At 35.3% G+C, this 20,084-nt stretch overlaps 1 protein-coding gene across 1 annotated transcript in view; it reads right to left on the bottom strand.

Moving 5' to 3' along the window:
- Window positions 1-13,702, bottom strand: part of LOC149191440 (aldehyde dehydrogenase 1-like) — a 91,678-nt gene extending 77,976 nt beyond the window's left edge. The window contains exons 1-4 of the mRNA XM_089404275.1: window positions 13,429-13,702; window positions 13,196-13,324; window positions 12,379-12,521; window positions 12,120-12,273 (exon numbers count right to left, since the gene is read on the bottom strand). Of these exons, the coding sequence (XP_089260401.1) occupies window positions 12,120-12,273; window positions 12,379-12,521; window positions 13,196-13,324; window positions 13,429-13,447 (445 nt within the window). The 5' untranslated portion in view covers window positions 13,448-13,702. The remainder of the gene's footprint in view (window positions 1-12,119; window positions 12,274-12,378; window positions 12,522-13,195; window positions 13,325-13,428) is intronic.
- Between the last annotated feature and the right edge of the window lie 6,382 nt (window positions 13,703-20,084).

Raw genomic sequence — 20,084 nt, 5'->3', positions numbered from 1 at the left:
ACCTTCACCCCCACCTCAAGATCTCGAAAAACATGACATCGTGGATGAGAATTCGTCAAAGGATTGACAATCTACACCTTCAAGGAATTACCCCTGGATAGTTCTTTTATTTACTTCTCATCTCTTTGAAGTCCTTGAAATCCGACAATGACAGGACACTATTGATGCCATCTTCATCTTGGAGACTAACAAATACTCCTCAAAATCTCCTTTGAACCTATTACTGTATTCATTCAAATTCCTAACAAAACAACATCCTTTGATATCTATAACATAACTTTATAGCTTTGATGATTGGAATGAAAATCTCATGGTTTGGCTTCAACAATTGCAAGAGGTAGTGAAACTAGTTACTTCCAATTATGTCTGTTGTTGAGCAGTGTTTGTAAAATTAAATATGGAAATTGATTTGCAAACTTGAAGAGTGACGTGAAGATCCACTGAGCAATATCCTGATGGGTGTCTAGAATTGTTTCTCTCAATCAATCATTTCATGGCAGGGGCATCCACCCAACACAGATTGATAATCAGACCTCCGTATACTCGTCCTTCCTCCTCTAATTCATTGTCATTCCCTATAACACTTTTTTTTCCTCACACAATTTCACTCAAAACCTTATTCTTTGCCGGATAAAAGTCACATAAATGCAGTGTGTTTTCCACTAAAAGTCTAAGAAACAAGGAGCACCCACGAAGGCCACAAAACTAATGGCTCAAGTTATTTAACGGCAAAATAAACCAATGCTCTGATATCATGGTTGGAAACACAATTGGAAAATGAATTCAATTCATATTATAAATAATTTTACATATAAATACAATGTTGAAACAGTTGGATTCAGTTTCCAGGGTTTATACAATGTTGAAACAGTTGAATTCAGTTTCCAGGGTTTCTTGGACTTTAGTAACTAATTAGATAAAGCACCATAACCCTAACAGAATATGTGTTCAACAAACCAAACAGAGGAGGAGGTCCTCAAGGTTATGAAACCTTCAACAAGCAGGAAAAAGATAGTGGCACCACTCATCAAGGAAACAAAGAAGAGAAATACCCCCAAAGAGGTCGAGGATATAATTGAAGAAGCTATGGTGGGCGGTTCGCAGGCACATTTTAAATGTGGGCATAGTAATGAAGGTAGAAGAAAAGATGCATAAGCAAAGGAGAGTACAAGTACAACATGTGGAATTTGATGATTAAGAAAGCGTTGTTAAAATTGGAGAAAAAAGTGAATGGGCCCAGGCTCAGAAAAAGCATTTTCAGAGTAAAAAATGTGTTGCAAAATGATCATAGATGGAGGAAACATAGATAATTTGGTGTCCATCGAAAGGGTGCAAAAGCTGAATTTAAAATAAACAACACATCTCAATTCTTACTAAGTGTCATGATTGTTAAAAGGTCGCGGCCGAATGATTGTGATGGAACAACATGGTAAATTTTCAGGGTGGGTATTGTCATGATGAAATTGTGCAATGTTGCCAATTGAAGCATGTTGTATCTGCTTGGGGAGACAGTAGCAATATGATCAGAATGCGATGAATGGAGGAAGGAAGAGCACTTGCCAAATTTTCAAGGATGGTAAGAAATTTGAGGTGCGGCCAATGAAGGAAGAGTACGAGGAAAATGGTAGCAGCATAGAGTATGATGGTTTTGATAAAAAGGTTGATAGAAGTGGAATTTTTTTTCCAAAGGAAAATAAATCTAAGATGGGGCAGGAAATACCAGCAGAAATGGAGGAGTTGCTATGCAAGTATATTAGGAAATCATTTCAAATGATTTTTCAGTTTTCCAATAATGATGATTATATCTCCAAAGCACCCCATAGAGAGAGAGAGAGATAGTACATTTACAATAGAAGTCAACACTTTGACTTATCTTAAATAAGAGCATAGATCATCTCTAAGTAGATGATACATGAGGTAGTTGAAGACATGTTGCTTCAACTGATTCTCCCAAGTGACTCCATCACCCATCATAATGTTGCACCTCGTCATCATGCTGCACCTCACTGTGCTGCATCATGCTGCACCCATCATCACTATGTTGGACCTCATTACCATGCTGCACACATCATACTGTTGCACCATGATTGCTTGTTGTCCTATGCAAGCACCATGTCCTTGTTGTCCCATCATTTAGCATTGATGTACCATGTCATAGCTTGTTGTCCCAAGTACCGAGCTCCAAAAAGAACCATGTCCTGCTGTACCACTTACCATGTTATTGTACATTGTAACACCATGTTGTTGTCCCACTGTTTAGCATTGCTACTGCTGTCCCAATGTGCTTTTGCTGCCACATGTCATTGTTGCTATTATGCTGCCCATGCATCTTGTTGCATTATCACATTAGTATGCATTCAAACTTCATGGGTCACTTTGTTGTTGTTGCTATCCCGTTGTGCCATCATTGCACTATGCCATTGTTTTTGTCCCACTGTCATTGCTATTCCATGTTTTCCATATTGTTGTCATATTGTTCCATGTATTTTGGGCAGCCTTTATCATCAACAGTCTTCACACTTTGGCATGTTGCTCCAACCCTGTTTGTTAGTGCATATTGCAGTAATCCAATCTGCCCCAAACAAACCTTAAAATACTATGGCTTGTTGAAGGTGAACTCCTTCCTTGCTAGGTTGCTGCCATAGGGTATATGACAGCTCTTAACAACCCAACGCAAGCCCAACTGTGGTGTTATGGCTTGAGGCCTAGCACAACAACAATTGGCTTTTGGTTATGCTCAACACAACAACGTTTATCCCTTAACACTTCAGCCTTCTAACCATAGTTTGGATATCCTTCAATGAGCCCTAAGACGGTCCTTAAACTGCCTTGTTGTTAGCTGTGTCTAAGGGTCGCATTAAACCATCTATTCTTTGCAGCTAGGGAATGTTTTACTCTAGATATGGTTCCTCCAAAAGTTGCGGTTATAACCCTTCTTGTAAGACTTTGTTTAAGGCAGTGTTAGCCCTTCTTTGATTGCAGATAAGTGCATGGCTTAGACAACAGTTTCACCTCCTAGTCTAGACTGCGGTTAGGGAATCATACTTATATTTAGGACAATGTATATCCTCTTCTTGACTACGGCTAGGTTATGCGTAGAAGCTAGGACTGCGTCTAGGGCAGATTGTATCCCTCCTTTTCTCTTGCGTCTTAGGGCTACATCCTCCTAGATTTCTCTCACACTAAAACCAAAAACAAGTGGAGAGAAATCAAGAGTGAAGTGTGTGTGAAATGACTCTCAAGTCATCTCCTTTTATACTAAAACGTTGAGCATATGTGTGGGTTATTTGGTTGTTGGCCGACCTTGATGAATTGTCTTATAACACAAATAAATTCATAACTCCATGAATACCTATCGGAATCGGATGATCTTTAGATCAATCCTACACCTCTTGATGAGAAGAGTCCAAGAAAAATATCAGCTGCCATAAATAAGATGACCCACATGGATTTTGGCCCTAGTTTCCAATTTTAACACATACTTGTATCCTCCCCTAGATCCTTCTCACATCGCCTCGCAACTAGGAACTGACACTTCTTATACACCTTCCAGTCCACATCGTCATGTGTCTAGGTAAACTTATATTGGTGTTTCTTGTACAATTTTGATTTTGGTTCCATATTACCCCTTTCCTTTTCCATATCTCGGTGCCCAAACTCCTCTAGTCAAAACACCCCAAGTTCCCATTAGTCAATTTTGCACCTCCCTCCTAAGGGTAGGCGTATGCACAACAAAATGTTTCCAATCCCCCTAATATGAACCCTAAGAATAAGAATAAAGGGAAGGGTAAAAACAACACCTAGAACTAAGGAGCCTAGGAAGGCAAGGCCAATAACCTAATTCCAACATCAGGGGAAACCAAAACACCAACAACAAAATCCAACGTACCCAATCTAAGTAGGGAAAGAACATATGGACAAGTAAATCTTGTGCTAGTTGCAGTGATTATGGAAATTACACTCATTAGTGTCCCCTTCTTCCTAAAATGCATTGTATGTGGGAAGTAGTGGAAAGTGCCAAGCATGCTAATCAACCACCCCCATCTCCCACTCAACCCTCATCTTTGCAACTAGTTGTGCTAAGGAATCCTTTCCAAGGTTAGGTGGCCTTCAATGAAGTTAATCCTTCTACACCACCCCTTGTTCCTAATCAACCTGGGAATGGGACATGTCAAATCCTTTATATAGACCAGTTTTCAGCGTGTGCTTGATGATGATCCTTACATGGTCATGGTCCTTTGTGAAATTGATGATGCTTCACTCAAACCTCTTTGGCCATTAAGGATAACCCCTTTGGAGGGACTCCCACTACACCTTGGATGTTTCACATTGGTTGAGGGAAGTCTAATTAGATGATGATGTGGCACACACCTAAAGACGATCCCTCCCCTCGTCATCTCATAAATTTCCCTTTGAAGATAGGGTGTTGTACTTATGCTTGAGGATGTCACCTGTTGGATAAACACTATCTTGATGAGATATTGGGGCACCTTTTAATGATTGGAGGTGACTTTGTGGGCTAGAATATGCTCTTTTGATGAAGAGATTCACCTTTTCATGATGAGACATGACCTTTCAGTGACTTTTACCCAATTTTGAGATGTAATCACCCTTGAGAAATTCATACGTGTGGGTTGATTTGAGCTATTTTGGGGGTCATCTTGATGACTTATCCAACATGTATCATGCATTTCATGTTTTTAGGGGCTTTTAGCCTAATTTGGATTAATGGCATGGTTACCCTCATATCAATAGGGGATCAATTCACTTAATTTGACCATTGTCACACTTGGAGATCATTCATGCATTATATTAACATCCCTTCTCTAGTTCACTATGGAGAATTAATTGAGTGACCTCTCTTAGGGACTCTAGTGATGTGGATTAATCTCGTTTCATGGATGTTTATGGTGAATCTTAGATGAATGCAACCTGAAGTAAGTAGGATTACCTATTTTATCTTGGTTTCATCTCTTATTGGATGGATGATTCATGTATTAAGCTAGTTAGCATGGTATTTGTTTTATGACCGTTGTTAAACTAACCCTTCTTCCAAGACTATGAGGAATTAGCATGTTAGCTTATTCCCTTAAATAATTCTAAAAATTGAAAACCTTGATCTTAAACCCTAGGGTAAGTAGGTTTACTTTGCCTATTAAATTGTTAAATATTGTTTCTACTCCAAGGAAACACTATATTAGTTTGTTCCTAGATTCCCTTATCCCTAGATTAAGAAGGCACTAGTCCTCTCTCTTGTGGCAATCATATTTTATCATGCAATATATCTTTTTTAATTTGTTCTAGCATAAAGTAGGGTTTTTTTACAATAAAACCTTATATTTACCACATTTATTGACATAGATGCAAATGATTTTGAGTTAGGAATTATTTGAAAACACTAAATAAGTGAGATTTACATTTCATAATAATTTCCAACCATAAATTAGGACTAACACCTAGGGTTCTAGTGTTATTATGTAATATTTTAGCCATAGAAAATTGTTGTAATTTATTCTCTTCTTTACTCATAAATTTAGTCTTCAGTTTATAGTTTATTATCATAATTTTGGGGGCTAAATTTGACGTTGTCATAAACTATTATATTGTTGCAACTTATCGATTGTCTAGATAGTTTATTATAGTTTGGTGAATTTGGGGGACCTAATTGAGCCTCTACTAGTCAATATAATCCTTTAGATTGAGCCATAGAAACCTTTGAAGCCAAGTCTAGAAATTACTCTCTTATCCACCCTAAACCCTAATTTCCTATTCTTATCCTTTGGTGGAAATCATTGTATAACATTTAGGGGGGAACTTAACTTAAGGTAATTGGGTTATTTGATTCCTAAGCTCTACGAGGTAAATTTGCCTTGTGTTGGATTGTGTCGATCATTAAAACTAGGGAAGTTGTTGTTGAGTTGGTAGTGGTAACACTCCCATTGTTGCATCTTATCTATGTCGTCCAGTGAGAGTTTGCACTAGTGTGCTATATTTTTGAGAAATAGACAAGGAAATGCATGAGTGTTGCTCATTGGGTTGGGAATATATTTAAATTACTTCTAGACAAGAAAATGCATAAGGAGTGTTACGAGTTGAGTTGGATATAGATTTAAAAATTGCTAGAACAATGTCTAACCATTGTCATCTTCACAAATTGTGCACCTATATTTAGAGTGAGGACTCTCAAGTATTTAATAAACTCTTAATCATTTCTAGTTTTTTATAAATGGATAAATGAGTAGAGCCATTTTTAAGTTTGATACAAGTGGATAAATAAATAAGTGAATCTTAGATATAATTAAATTTCTATATTGGTTTGTAAAGACAAATAACATATATATGATTATAATTTCTATACTATGTTGAAAAGCTAAATAACTAAACTCTACCACCCACCATTTTGAATATCTTTCAATTTTTGGTTTCAAGTTCCTTCATAAATAAGTTCAAAGCACTCTACTTTTAAACATAACAATTAAGAAATGCAAATGAAATGCCCACACTTCTTCAAAGTTCAATGATAGCTTCAACTAAAATTCAAAATAACATATTATAACGAGACCAATATACTAAACATATATGGTTTTCTTATTTGTCTTTTAAGACCCAAGAACTTTAAAAAGTAAACATTAAGTTATATATAATTTTATTTATTTATAATAATTTTATAAGATATAAAATTAAAATAAAAGAAAAAATTAAAATCTATAAATAAAATTATTGGTAAACATAATAATGTTGAGTGTTTTCAATCAACTACCTTAACTTAAAATAAAGATTAAACCATCTAAGATTGAGGTTATTAGTAGAATAGAAATATTTCGTAACTTAAAATCTAAAAAATGAAAATAAAGATTAAACTAGGTAAGATTTAAGGTTATTTGTAGAATTGGAATATCTTTGGATGTTTTCTTTATTTTCTCTCTCACTAGGGCTTTTGAATATTGAATACTTCAATTTTGGCTACATTATTTTAAGTTTTTGAATATTAAATCTATCATATTTTGGTTTGATTGTTAATTTAAATTAAAATATTTATAATTTTTAAAATAGAAAAATAATATGTTATATTAATTTTTTATTTCTATATTGATTAATAAAGCCAAATAACATATATAATTATAATTTCTATACTATGTTAAAAAGCTAAATAACCAAACTCTAAATAACATATATAATTATAATTTCTATACTATGTTGAAAAGCTAAATAACCAAACCCTTTTGAATATTTTATGTGTTATGTTCATTCATAAATAAGTTCAAAGCACTTTACTTTTGAATATAGCAATTAAGAAATACAAATGAAATGCCCACACTTTTTCAAAGTTCAATGATAACTTCAACTAAAATTCAAAATAAGATATTATAACGAGAGCAATACACTAAACATATACGTTTTTCTTATTTGTCTGTTAAAACCTAACACTTGAAAAGTAAATATTAAATTATATATAGTTTTAATTATTTATAATAATTTTATAAGAAATAAAATTAAAATAAAACAAAAAAATTCAAATCTATAAATAAAATTATTAGTAACAATATATAATGTTGAGTGTTTTCAATCAACTGCCTTAACTTAAAATAAAGATTAAACTATCTAACATTGAGGTTATTAGTAGAATTGAAATATGTCTCAACTTAAAATCTAAAAAATGAAAATAAAGATTAAACTATAAGATTGATGTTATTAATAGAATTGGAATATGTCTTTATACTGCGTTTCTCTTTTATTTTGTTGTTCACTTAAGCTTTTGAATATTGAATACTTCAATTTTGGCTATGCTATTTTCAGATTTTGAATATTAAATCTATTATGTTTAGATTTAATTGTTAATAGTTTTATGAGTAATTTTAGATTTTACATTTATATAATTAAATTTTATATAAATTTTGAAATATTTAAATAAATTATTTTTGAAATTATTTATGCGTAAGAATTTAAATTAAAATATATATAAATTTTAAAATAATTTAGCATTATCTTATATTAAATTTTTGCTGAATATAAAAATGATATGTAATGTTTTTAATTTATAAGAATTATGATGATGATGATGGTGGTGGTGGTTAATGTCCACTGAGACCAAATTGGTCTATTGGACTTATAATTTTATTAGTTCTTAATTGTCTGGCTTCTTGTCTTTCTTGGCGAGATTGGTGTTGTAGCTTTCTTTTTTTTTCTCTACGGTCTTCCAACTTCCTTTATCTTGCATCTCCTTCATCTCTTCTGATTCTTGGGACACTGATTTCTTAGCTTCGCAATCTGTTGTGTTCGTCCTTTTCAAGATAGTGGGAGAAGAAGTTTGGTTTGGGAGATCTGTTTTGCTGTTGTTTAGTCAATTTAGTGTTTCTAAATTGATGTCATTAATTGTCAACTCGGGGCTCGTAAGCTGATGAAGTGAAGGTGTACTATATGTACTTAAGCAACCTCTTAGATCTTTTTGTCGTTTGGGGGTGTTGTTTGTGGTCAATTTATCTTCCTAAGATGAAATGGAGTTTTTATAAACAGATGAGTGAGTGTGTGTAAGGTGATTTCTAGATGAGTGAGTGTGTGTTACAGGTGATTTCTAACTACCTTCTAAACTGCAAAGAAAAAGCTTGAAAGAAATAAATAACTTGAAATGAACTGAAAGCAAAGAACCACTTTCTAATGGCACTAGACACCATTCATGCTGCTGCAAATAAAAGGTAAGAAAATCACTTTAAAAACCAATGATAATGTTTATCTCTTCCTAACTCTCTGCTTCCAACATATGGTACTATGTAAAACACGATTAGGAAGTAGTTAGAGATGAGTTTAAAAAGTGATCAAAAATGAGAAAAATCTACTTTAAAGACTAGTTATAATATTCAGCTCTTCCTAACTCTCTGCTTCCAACATATGGTACTATGTAAAGCACGATTAGAAAGTAGTTAAAGATTAGTCTAAAAAGTACTCAAAGCCAGCTGTAATTTATTAGTATTCTGATCTCTAAAAGATGAACAATTTATGATAAAGAGACCATCAATATGTTAGCAGACAACTTTGAGAAACTAAACTAGAAATCAGCTATGAAAATAAAGTAAAGGCAACAACTTTGAATCTGTCAACTGAAAATACCATCAGATATAAAGCAAATACACAAAGACAAAAACAATCTCGGGTTAAAAACCTGCAAAAGAACAATACTGATCAGTTTAAAATAAAGGCTGGAAATGAAATGACATGAAATCAAATGGTATGCTATTATACATGATAAAAGAAATAAAGATTGTTGAAAGCATGAAAATGAAACCAAACACTATGTACACGGCTGTCACAGATGGGGGCCCTCCATCCACGCAGCCAACTTGAAAGATCAGCTACTAAAAGGTGAACAGAACAGTCTTCTTTTATAAAAACAGCATGTCAAAAATACAGTGAAAAGTGCTGTAGGAACAGCCTTCTTAAAACAGAGTTTTTATACAAAATCAGCGCAGCAATTACAATAATCCCAAAAGCTAATCTACAAGCGTTGGCACACGCTTATTTATAAGCACAGAGGCAACTACTCTCTGCGTGAACTAAGCAACTACAACTTAACCTATTAACTACGCAGCAACACGCAGTCATAGCTAATTAACTTGTGCAGCAAACACGTAGGTAACCCCGTGCACTTTTGAGGGAAACGGTCATCATGGGAGACAAATCTATGCTTGGATCCTGTCTTTAGCTGTCCTCGTGGCATGGAAGAGGTGCCAGCTACAGTTCCGTGTCCCAACTGCTCACGGCTCCCGTGCCACCGTTCAGAACTTGACCGTTTGACTGAGGGAATACCTGCGTTGACCAAGGGCATACATGACTGGTTTGGCTCAACCAATAGCATACGATCCATGTGTACATCCAACCTAACATGCCCATGTGGCTCGTTCCTTGAGAAGACACGTGGAGCATATCAAACAACAAAAAGGCTGCGGAATCTCTGAACAGCTGCGGAATTGCTGAACAGCTGCGGAAACTCTGTTTATATGTCAAAAATCTAAACCAACAGTAAAACATAAGCAAAGTTAACTAATTATGCTTAGAGACATCAAATGTAATGATCTGGGCGGAAAATAGAGCAAAAGAGAGGGATAAGTGAAGAAAAGCTGTAGGTAATGATGGATAATCAAGTGTAAGTTAGAGGCTCTACAGCTGTTAAATTAAGATTTATTTTTTGCGGTATTCGAATCCTCATAACTGTTGATGCTTGAGGGGTTGTCGAGTTCACTTTTTTGCTGTTGGGCGAGGCTTTCCCCCTGCTTGTCTTAAGAGTTGTTTCTTTCTTGCCCGATTTCTTGTGATACCGAGTTTTTTGGAGAGTATTCTTCCTTGATGACAATGTAATGTTCTTTTTGTGCTCCTTCCCACCATGTAGATCTGTGGTGATTCTTTCTAGCAGAATTTTTCTGGGAGGCTTTTGGGCAATTTTTGACTAAATGGCTTGTCTCAAAGCAGGATCGACATCTGAAGAGAACAGTTTCATAATCAAGTTTCTGGTTCCACACATAGTCTTTACTTGTTAGGTTTATTTCAGCTGGGAATTTGGCGTTGAAATGCATTTCCACACATATGCATGCATAGGGGGTTCTAGAATATTCCTCTGTTTCTGGGCACCTGCAGTGAAATTTCCCAATTGCATTTCCAATGGCATTTAGCGAGGAGAAATTCCAGAGATACAAGGGTAGGTTTGGCAATCTCACCCAAACTGGGGTTGAGGTTATGATTGTTGTTAAGGGATCGAATGATGGGTTCCATGGCTCCATGAATAGGCCTGAGTTTTCCCAAAACCAAGGGCTGCAATCTAGAATGCATTGTCTACTTTCAGGGGTTTCAAAATCTACTATAAAGAAACCCCTAGCACAGGGGTAGATATTAATTTCATGAGAAATGAGAGGCTTCCATACCTCCGAGATCTAACTGTGGAGAGCTGTCAGCCGCGGCCAAAAACCATTGAACTGGCAGATTAGGGCACTTTCAGAAAACTTCAAAGCCTCATCGAGTGAGGCCTTGACCACCTGGACAGTGGGAGTTGGGGCTTCACTGACAATATGGGCAGGAGCTTGCCCCCTAGAGGCAGACGAAACTGAGCTAGCAATTATCTTCGCGAAACCGGGAGCCATTTGGATCAAGGCCGATCGATGATTCCCAAGCTTATGTATGCACCATGCGGAAGAATGCGAACCTGGAAGATACAAAGGCATCGACGGTGATTAGGTCCATATAGGGTTAAAACCTACGTTAGTCTTGAATAGGTAAATCTTGCATCAAGATGATTGCAATAGTATATAAATGTCATAGTGTTTCCTCTATTTCGTTGCGCATCATCTTGTCACTGGTAAGGCGTCTTGTGTTTTTTTTCCACTTCCCTTTACTGGTCAAATCTTTTGAATCCGACTTCTAGAGTCTATGGATATGGAAGATCAAAGAGAAAGAAGCCCAGATCAATAATGTAGGAGTAGGAACCAGAGTCAAGATGGTGGTAGAAGATGAAATCCCTCCTCCTCGCAACAAGATAATAGTATCAGAGAAAGAGAAAGAAGCCCAGATCAACGAAGTAGGAGCAGGAGCAGGAGCAAGATCGAGGATGGTGGTGGAAACCCAAATCCCGCCTCCATACAGACGGATGATACGGTAAGGGAAAGAGGAAGACGCCCAGATCGGCGAACTGTAGAAGATGCCCAGATCGGTGAACTGTAGAAAATCAGCGAACTGTAGAAGATCGTCTATATATAGTGTTCTTAATTTTTAGATTTAGAAAAACAAATTTTTTATTGAAATTTATATATTTTTTATTTTTAAATTTGAATAAGAATTTTTTTCTTTATATCAAGAATGTATAGTAAAGTATATTAGCACTCTAATTTTAGAAATTTTCAAAATTTATATAAATTTACAATTTTCAAAATATTTTAAAATCTACAAATATCTGCAATCTATATTAAAATATTTTAGCATTTACAAATATCAATATATCAAAATTTAGCCATTTTAGCATTTAAAAATATCCCAAAAATAAATTGACGACCTTCTCAATTCCAAAATATTCCCAAAATTTCAAACAAATTTCAAACCCTTCTCTATAATGCAAAGGAAAGGTAGAACTTAGGACTCACCCGCATAGTATCGTAGGAGCGCAGCAGTGGAGGGTACAACTCTCATCCGAGCCATATCCAGTGGTTTTCCATTGTCTAGGGTTTCAAGCGCCGCGATTTCATCACAATGTTGCATAATCAGATCTGCATACTTGTACATGATCCGTCCTCTTTCCTGAATCCACACACTCAATTGCTTACTTTGCCGATTCAGAAATTAGATTCAAATATTAGGAAGAGTAGCAGAGCACAATATTAGATTCAAGTAGTTTATGATTACATCTCCGGACATGCGAGGCCATGGCCCTTGATCAAAGGCAGCACGAGCAGCTTTTACAGCCAAATCCACATCTTCTTTTGTGGCTTCTGATACGCTGGTTATCACTTCCCCTGTTCGAGGATCGAACGTCTCGAAAGTTTTTCCTACAAAGCCCTCATAAATTTAATAGCTATTTACAAGCACAGTTACATAAATGAAGTTCGAAAGTTTTTCCTACAAAGCCCTCATAAATGTAATAGCTATTTACAAGCACAGTTACATAAATGAAATGGCGGATAAATTTGGACAGCAATCAAAATATTTATGTAACAGACATGAAAATTAGAAACCGAAAACGAATGAAAACCAGAAACCGAAAACATCTTGAGAACAATCAAAATATTTATACAATAGAAGGGAAGATCAAAATCCCTGAGACAAGTTGGAAACTCTGAATGGAAGCTTCTGTGATGCATAATGTATATAAAGAAAAGCATTTTTCAGGAAATTCTGAAGGGATTCAGTTTTTGTTGTGTATAATGTATATTAAAAAAAGAGTTATTCTCAGAAAAAAGCAGATGAGATTTTTTTGGTTTCGAATCATCCAGTCTGATTTCTGAACAAGTTGGCAACTCTTAATGCGATTTTTGTGTTCCATAGGGTGTATAAAAAGAAAAAAAGTTAAAAAAAAAAAATGAAATAAAACTTTTGTTGGTTTCTAACCATCTCAGAGTGATTTCGAAACAAGTTAGAAACTCTTAATTTCATCTACTAAAAAAACCCACGAGCTCTTAATGTTGATTCTTCTATCTGCAAAAGGACTCGCAAATTAAAATACCTGAAACTGAATCCACAAACTCTCCGTTGATAAAGAGTTTGGTATATTTTACTGTAATTGAGGGACGAATTGTATCTGATTCCCATGAATTCGACCCCATTGATGTGTTTGTCTTCGACTCTGCAAAAGCTTGATGAAGAAAGAGACCTCGTTTATAAGAATGAGTATGATTCTGGAACAGAGTTCAGACCAAACATTGTATGTATACTTTGTTTGAACAGAGAGTAACCAACCTCGGTCGGTCTTCTGCATTTGTATTCACCCTCTATGCATACAGGATAAGTAGATAAGAGCACTTTTTCGAATTTTAAATAAAGAACTAACTTTTAAAAACTGATGAGTGGTGCATAAAAATGGCTTAGCTATACATCATTTTCATGAGATTGTGAAGGTATTAATACTAGCACAGCCACAGATTGATGAAGTGGCTGATGAAGCTTGATAAGCATTTAAAGTGGTAGATAGCTTCGAAGTTGGTGCTGTCACCGGTGGAATCACGGAGCACTCAGTGAACGTCGTTGGTGCTGTCACCGGTGGAATCACGGAGAACTCAGTGGATAATGGTTTTTTTTTGGTATGTGTGTGTTCGAGATGTATTTGTGTTTTAATAAGCTAGTTTTGTTAGGAGGATTAAAATCCTATTCGATTTTTATCTCATTCTTGTCTATCAAATTTTATAATATTTTTTAAATCAATAATTGAGATAAGTTCAAGTTCATTCCTGTCGATCAAATTTTATAATATTTTTGAAATCAATAATTGAGATAAGTTCAAGTTCATTCCTGTCGATCAAATTTTATAATATTTTTGAAATCAATAATTGAGATAAGTTCAAGTTCATTCCTGTCGATCAAATTTTATAATATTTTTGAAATCAATAATTGAGATAAGTTCAGCGACAGCGTAGCTACAATCTGATTTGGCCCAGTACTAATTGTACACTTCAATTATGACAATGTCACGCTTACTTCCATTGAATTCTATAACATTTTTCCGTGGTGTTGTAATTGGAACTCATTATTTCAGCAGTTTGCTCTTTTCTTAATTTTAATGGTTTCTTGGCCAATCATGCTTAATTTTAATGGATGTTTTCTCATCTTCACAGTGGTCAAGACTTGTCATGGCAGTAGTTAAAGTTTGAGGTATGCAAAATAGGATCATTCATGAAATAGGTTGACTGACAGTGACCACTGACCATTTATCATTCATGCAATAGGTTGACTGTATTCGGATCACATTGGGAGAAAGTGAGTTTATATGGTAAAGTGTGTAATCATTTTAATAAACAATAGCATATAATTATAACTTTGTTGTTTAATATTTATGGTATATTATTTTATTAAAAATTTAAGACGATAAGATATTATAGTTTTTTTTGTAATGCTCATTATTGAAAATTGCATGGGATGATATATATATATATATATATATATATTTTTTTTTTTTTGTGGGTTTTTTTTGTTTTATACCTATATAGGTAATACTCACTCTTTATGATTTATATAATAGATTGATTGTATTTGGATCTTATTTTAGAAACATCATTGAGATTCAGTAGATTTTCTTTAGTATTTTTAAAATGAATTTTTTTAATGAAAATAAAGAATAAGATCAAAATTATCATTTATAAATTTTTATTAATTTTAATAGAAAATAGAATTGAGATAGATTTTTATATTAAGAATATTGACATTATGATTAAGAAAAAGTTTGATAAATGGAATTTTTTTAGTATCTAGAAATTTGTAATAGTAAATTTGTTTATATCTAGGAGAAGTGTTATTTGAATCATGACATATAACAAATTTTTAATATAAACTTATTATATGGAGGAGAAACATTATTTGAATCATGACATATAACCATATCTTAAAGATGAAAGGCCTTTTTGGCCACATTAATAGATGACACTTTACAAAATATAGGGTAAAATATACTTGATCTCATTTATGTATGTCATGACAAAATATTAAAATGCATATTTCAAATTGTTAGAAATTGGATAAAATGAAATATTTTTGTTGGAAATTGAAAAATAAGTTAGAGAATTTAGTTAGCTTTGAAATCTACAAATGAGTCAATATTTATTTTCTTTCAAAAGTTAAAATTCATGTCCCAACTAAGAACCTTATGGAAAATGAGGCTTGACCATCCTTGCATATATGTCAATTAGGTCCATGGAGAGAGTGCTCTCTTCTAGGAATCAAGGTTGAACAACTACGTCAATAAAGAATTTGGTGAAACAATGTCAACCAAGGCTCCAGTTTGTGTGATCATGGTGTGTAAGAGGTTTCCTAATATCTCTAGGATGAGGTAAATATTTGGAGGTTCAATGTAATTTATGATAATAGGGATGACCATCATGGTTAGAGTTGTTCCTTTAATCAAATACTTGAGATTCATTGATACTTGACCAATATCTTTTACATGTTTCCTTTCTATCCAATGAAAGATGCCTCCTAGATACATATGCATATCCAACTACATCTTACATATCATCCTCATCTATAAAAGGTCACAAACAAACAAATAGATATTATGTCTATTCATGTAATGCCATCATGAACTCATGATGAACTATGAAATGAAAAAAAAAAAACACATATAACCATTTTAGTGGATACTATTTGGAAATATGTTAACCACTTAAGATATGGTGGAAAAAATAGCATAGATGTTATGGAGAAAAAATAGTAGAATATATATTTTAAGAAGTTAGGTGTTCATTGCCCACAGGGCATAGAATAGACGGTGACAAGGTATACTGTTAAGGCACTCCGTGATGTGTTAGGGTTTGACCCTAACCCCTTTATTAATTTGATAAGCCAAAGTGGCACCATAAGAGTCATGATTAGTTAGTTTAATAAATAAAGCTTGTAAACATTCTAAGTGGTTGACCCACATTATAAAAAAGGAGCCACAATTAATTATAGCGAGCCATAGTTAATAAATAAAGTGGTTAACCTGCATTGTGCAAGGGACCACGAGTAGTTAGGGTTTTGGGGTCTCATGAAACCATATAATGTCGAAGATAGTAAGGAAAGTCTTGTCTTGTGTTGAGTAATTGAGCTCTACTCTATTAGAGGTTGCCTCCTCGAAGAGGCAAGTGAACAAGTGTTGTAGATCTTAATTGAATATTCTCATTTTTGTCATCGCATTATGTATTCTTTAGTGGTATTTATAGCATATTTCGTAGTTATTTTTTGTAGGTCTAGCATGCTACAAATGGTATCAGAGCACTTTCCCAAGCCAGCCGCACCACCAATTTTAGCAACAAAAAAATTAGGCTAGAGATGTTTTCGATGTCTTTAAACTGCAGAGATCTGTCATTATGCACATCAAATTGTTGTTGGGGAAGCATACACACAAGAACTACAAGAGGTGTTCATGTCTATTGAACTCCCTTATAACCCTTATTGGTACCCCTTCGAGTAGTAGTGCATTAGACAACATATGTACATGGATTACACTTCCATGTACCTCTGGTATATTAGAAATCCCGCAAGGCTACCCTAAAACCAACCCTAGATAAGTTGTTTATCATCTTGTTGCTACAATACACCAAGAACAACACTCAGAGATATTATTCGCACATACCTGGGGTAGTTGAGTATTACAACTAAGGGCATGTTTGATCCTCCTTAGTTAGCTCTCTGAAAGATTGGGCCAAGTACTATTGTTGGCCCCCTGACGTATATCGTGGTTTGTAGCACCTAACAATCTTTTACTGCCATAGTTCCCTCTCTTCCAATGATCGGTCACCCCATTTTGAACTATCCAGAAGCTGGGATTTCTGCAATCACAGTAATTATCAGTTTTTGCAGTATCCAACACTTGGGGTTTCCACAGTCGCAATGTAGACTAGTGGGACCACCAAATTCCTGCATATTTTGCAGTATCAAGATTTTTGGATTTCAGCTATCGCAATATTATTCAACGGAGAGTAATACTCCTATCAGAGTCCCAAAATTCCACTTGCAAGTGACCTAGCCCAAAAGATTCAAGACAACAAGTTGATCGCAGTGATACCATATGTTCGTAAGCGTCTAATTTTTCTATGTTCCCAATATTTTTAGAAGTGCTTTCAAGTGACCTACATCAAGAGACTCCTTGTCTCACACTCATTGCAACCATACAAATTTCAAGTAACCCAAAAATTTTGATCCAAACAATTTTAAGGTAACTACACGAGCTAAAACTATGGAAAACCTCGAGAAAAGAGTGCAAGACCTAGAAGACAACCTCACACCCAAAATCCATGTTGCAATGGATTGGCCCTGGTATACAAGTTCCTCAAGGATAAAAGCCCCATGAGGGAGGGGAACCATGTCGATGGCTATTGAGATTTTTATCTTTGGAGATACTCCAAACCCTAGGGTTAAGGGTTGTGGAGGAATTGGCACCACAAAAGTGCTTTACAGGCTAAGAACCCAACATGTGGGCTTTGCACCCAAGCTTGTGGGTGTGAAACCAAAAATGGTTTTGTTGATTGGACACTTGGAGATGGAAGGGCACCCTTAGAAGTGCAAGGGACATATTCAAGCACCAAGAGAGGAGGTCTACAAGTTGAGAAAATATATATTTATTGGTCAAAGTGTGGAGTTGTAATTAAAAGTGACAAGGCATCCTAGATTAAGAATATGCCCTTAAGGGCTAGTTGTCACACCATAAGTGACATATAAATAGAAGTCATGGAGCTCATTAGGCACATCAAAAGAAGCAACCTCTAAACTAGTTGCAATTTTAGGAGGGGAAATGAAGGAGAGGAAGAAGTTTGGTTTGGGATGGTTTCTCATGACTATTTGGGCTGAGTTTGAGTAGGGATAAGACAGTGAAGAGGAGGACTAATCGTAGGGAAATTTTGTGCCAAGTTTGAGGATGGTTTTCTTAAGGAACATGTCTAAAGTTTTATGTGTGTGCCCTAGTGCAGGTTGAATCTTGTAGGTACCCTTTTGCAGGGCCGAAAAGGCCAAGAGTGGATTGTAAAAGGGCTAAAAGGACAATGAACAAGGAAGGTTTGTTGGTGGAGCTAGACTGCAATCATTTGCATAAGATTTAGGCCGAGCTGCGGCTTGTCATAGGAGTTATAGTAAACCCTAACAGACAGTTGAGTACTTCAGAAAAAGGGAACAATAGTCGAGGTCAAGGGGAGTAGCAGAAGATTGTAGAACAAGGTATGTTTGTCCTCTTGAATTGATGTTTTTTGCTAGTGGATGAGTTGTCCTAGTTTGGACAGTTTTGGAAGGGCATCTAAATGTATGTTTGTAGGGAAGCATAAGGTGTCCTTGATGCTCTAGATCAGTTTGTTGAGAAGGAATTTGACAACTTTAAGAGGGGCATAGGAAGTAAAGCCTAAGGGTTTGTTTCTTGGAAGAATAAGGGTAGCCAAGTAGGCTTATGAATCACCCCTAAGTTGACAGTTGGAGAAGGACGTTTGACAACCATAGTGGGCTACCCTCCATGCCCTAAGTTTGCTTCATTAGAGCAGCATAGGAAGGAAGGAGAGGGAAGAAGTCCCTAAGAGCTGAGGAGTAGTAGTGGGCATTATTGGAGTTGTTCACAAACAAAGTTGTGAACAACTCAATAGGAGTCCTTGTGTGTTGATTCGTTAAAGGACTAATGATCAACTAGAGGGAATATTGGTGAGCCATGTTCAGATTAGGAGTAGATGAACCAACATATGTGTTCAAGGTACAACCAAGAGGAGTTGTGATGTATACTATATCAACTAGACAGTCAGTTGTATCTTATTATGGGTAGATTGGTTGTCATAATTGTTAACAACAAACCCTATTTTATATTCTTGTATCAGTGATTGTATGAGGGTCATGATACCTGGTACGAGAGCCCTATATTATTGTATTATAGATTGATAATATAACAAAGTTGGGTTATTAAAAATAAATGTAAAAAGGTGTCTATTTGTGCATGTGTTGATTTACAATTGTATTTATTCCACTACGCAAAGTAGTTTGTTGTGGCATTTGAGTTGGTAGTGTCATAGATTCTAATACCCTAACATAGATTCTCCACTATCATGGAAAAAAACACGGCATTAGAGCTACTTTGAAGGGCTAGTGAATCAAAGTGTGCACAACAAGTACAAATCAAGAGGGAGTAGGTCACATTGTTATTGAAGGACTAATAATAATGCCAAAGATGTTGGTTGGTCTATGATACAAGGATGGGTTGGAAGGGTTGTCCAACTATAGTCCATGGAAGGAAAGGATCAAGTTGGTTCTGATGGTGAAAAGGAACTGGGACTTTACTGAGAAAGAGATCAAGAATCTGAATAACCTTAAGGAGATGGAAGTGTATGAAAATATGGATATGGGGGCCAAGTTGATCATCCTAGATGGTGTCAAGGATACTTTGATACCTCATTTTCCTGTTAAGAACACTACCCATGAGATGTGGAAAAATCTCTAGGATCTATTCCATAATAAGTACGAGAAGCGAAAACTGGTATTATATGATAAGTTGAAGGCCACCAAGATGACAAAAGGTGAAGGGGTGACTTTGTATCTATTGAGATTATATCGGGTTTGAGATGAGCTTATCACCATCGGTGCAACTATTAAAAATTATGAGATGGTTAGGATTGCTTTGAATGCATTTACTCCAGAATCTAAGTCATTCATCAAAGGGATCATTGTGAGAGAGAAGCTACCAAACTAGAGTGGGATGTGGAATGACTTCATTTAGGAAGAATTACGAGACAAGGATCTTCATCTTAAGAAGAAGCCTTATGATGATGACATGGTTCTTGCAACAAGGATGAAGTGCAAGCAAAAGAAGGACTTGAGTAAGTTGAAGTGTTTCAACCATGGAAAGTATGCTCATTACTCGTTGAAGTTTCTAAAGAAGAAGCAAGGAGATGATGATAAGA

This window comes from Pinus tabuliformis, chromosome 2_2, assembly GCF_031772625.1.
Source record: "Pinus tabuliformis cultivar Carrire ecotype Pingquan chromosome 2_2, CPIR1, whole genome shotgun sequence".
Taxonomy (NCBI): Eukaryota; Viridiplantae; Streptophyta; class Pinopsida; order Pinales; family Pinaceae; genus Pinus; species Pinus tabuliformis.
The sequence above is the reverse complement of the archived record's forward strand: the minus strand, read 5'-3'. Positions and strand labels throughout refer to the sequence as shown.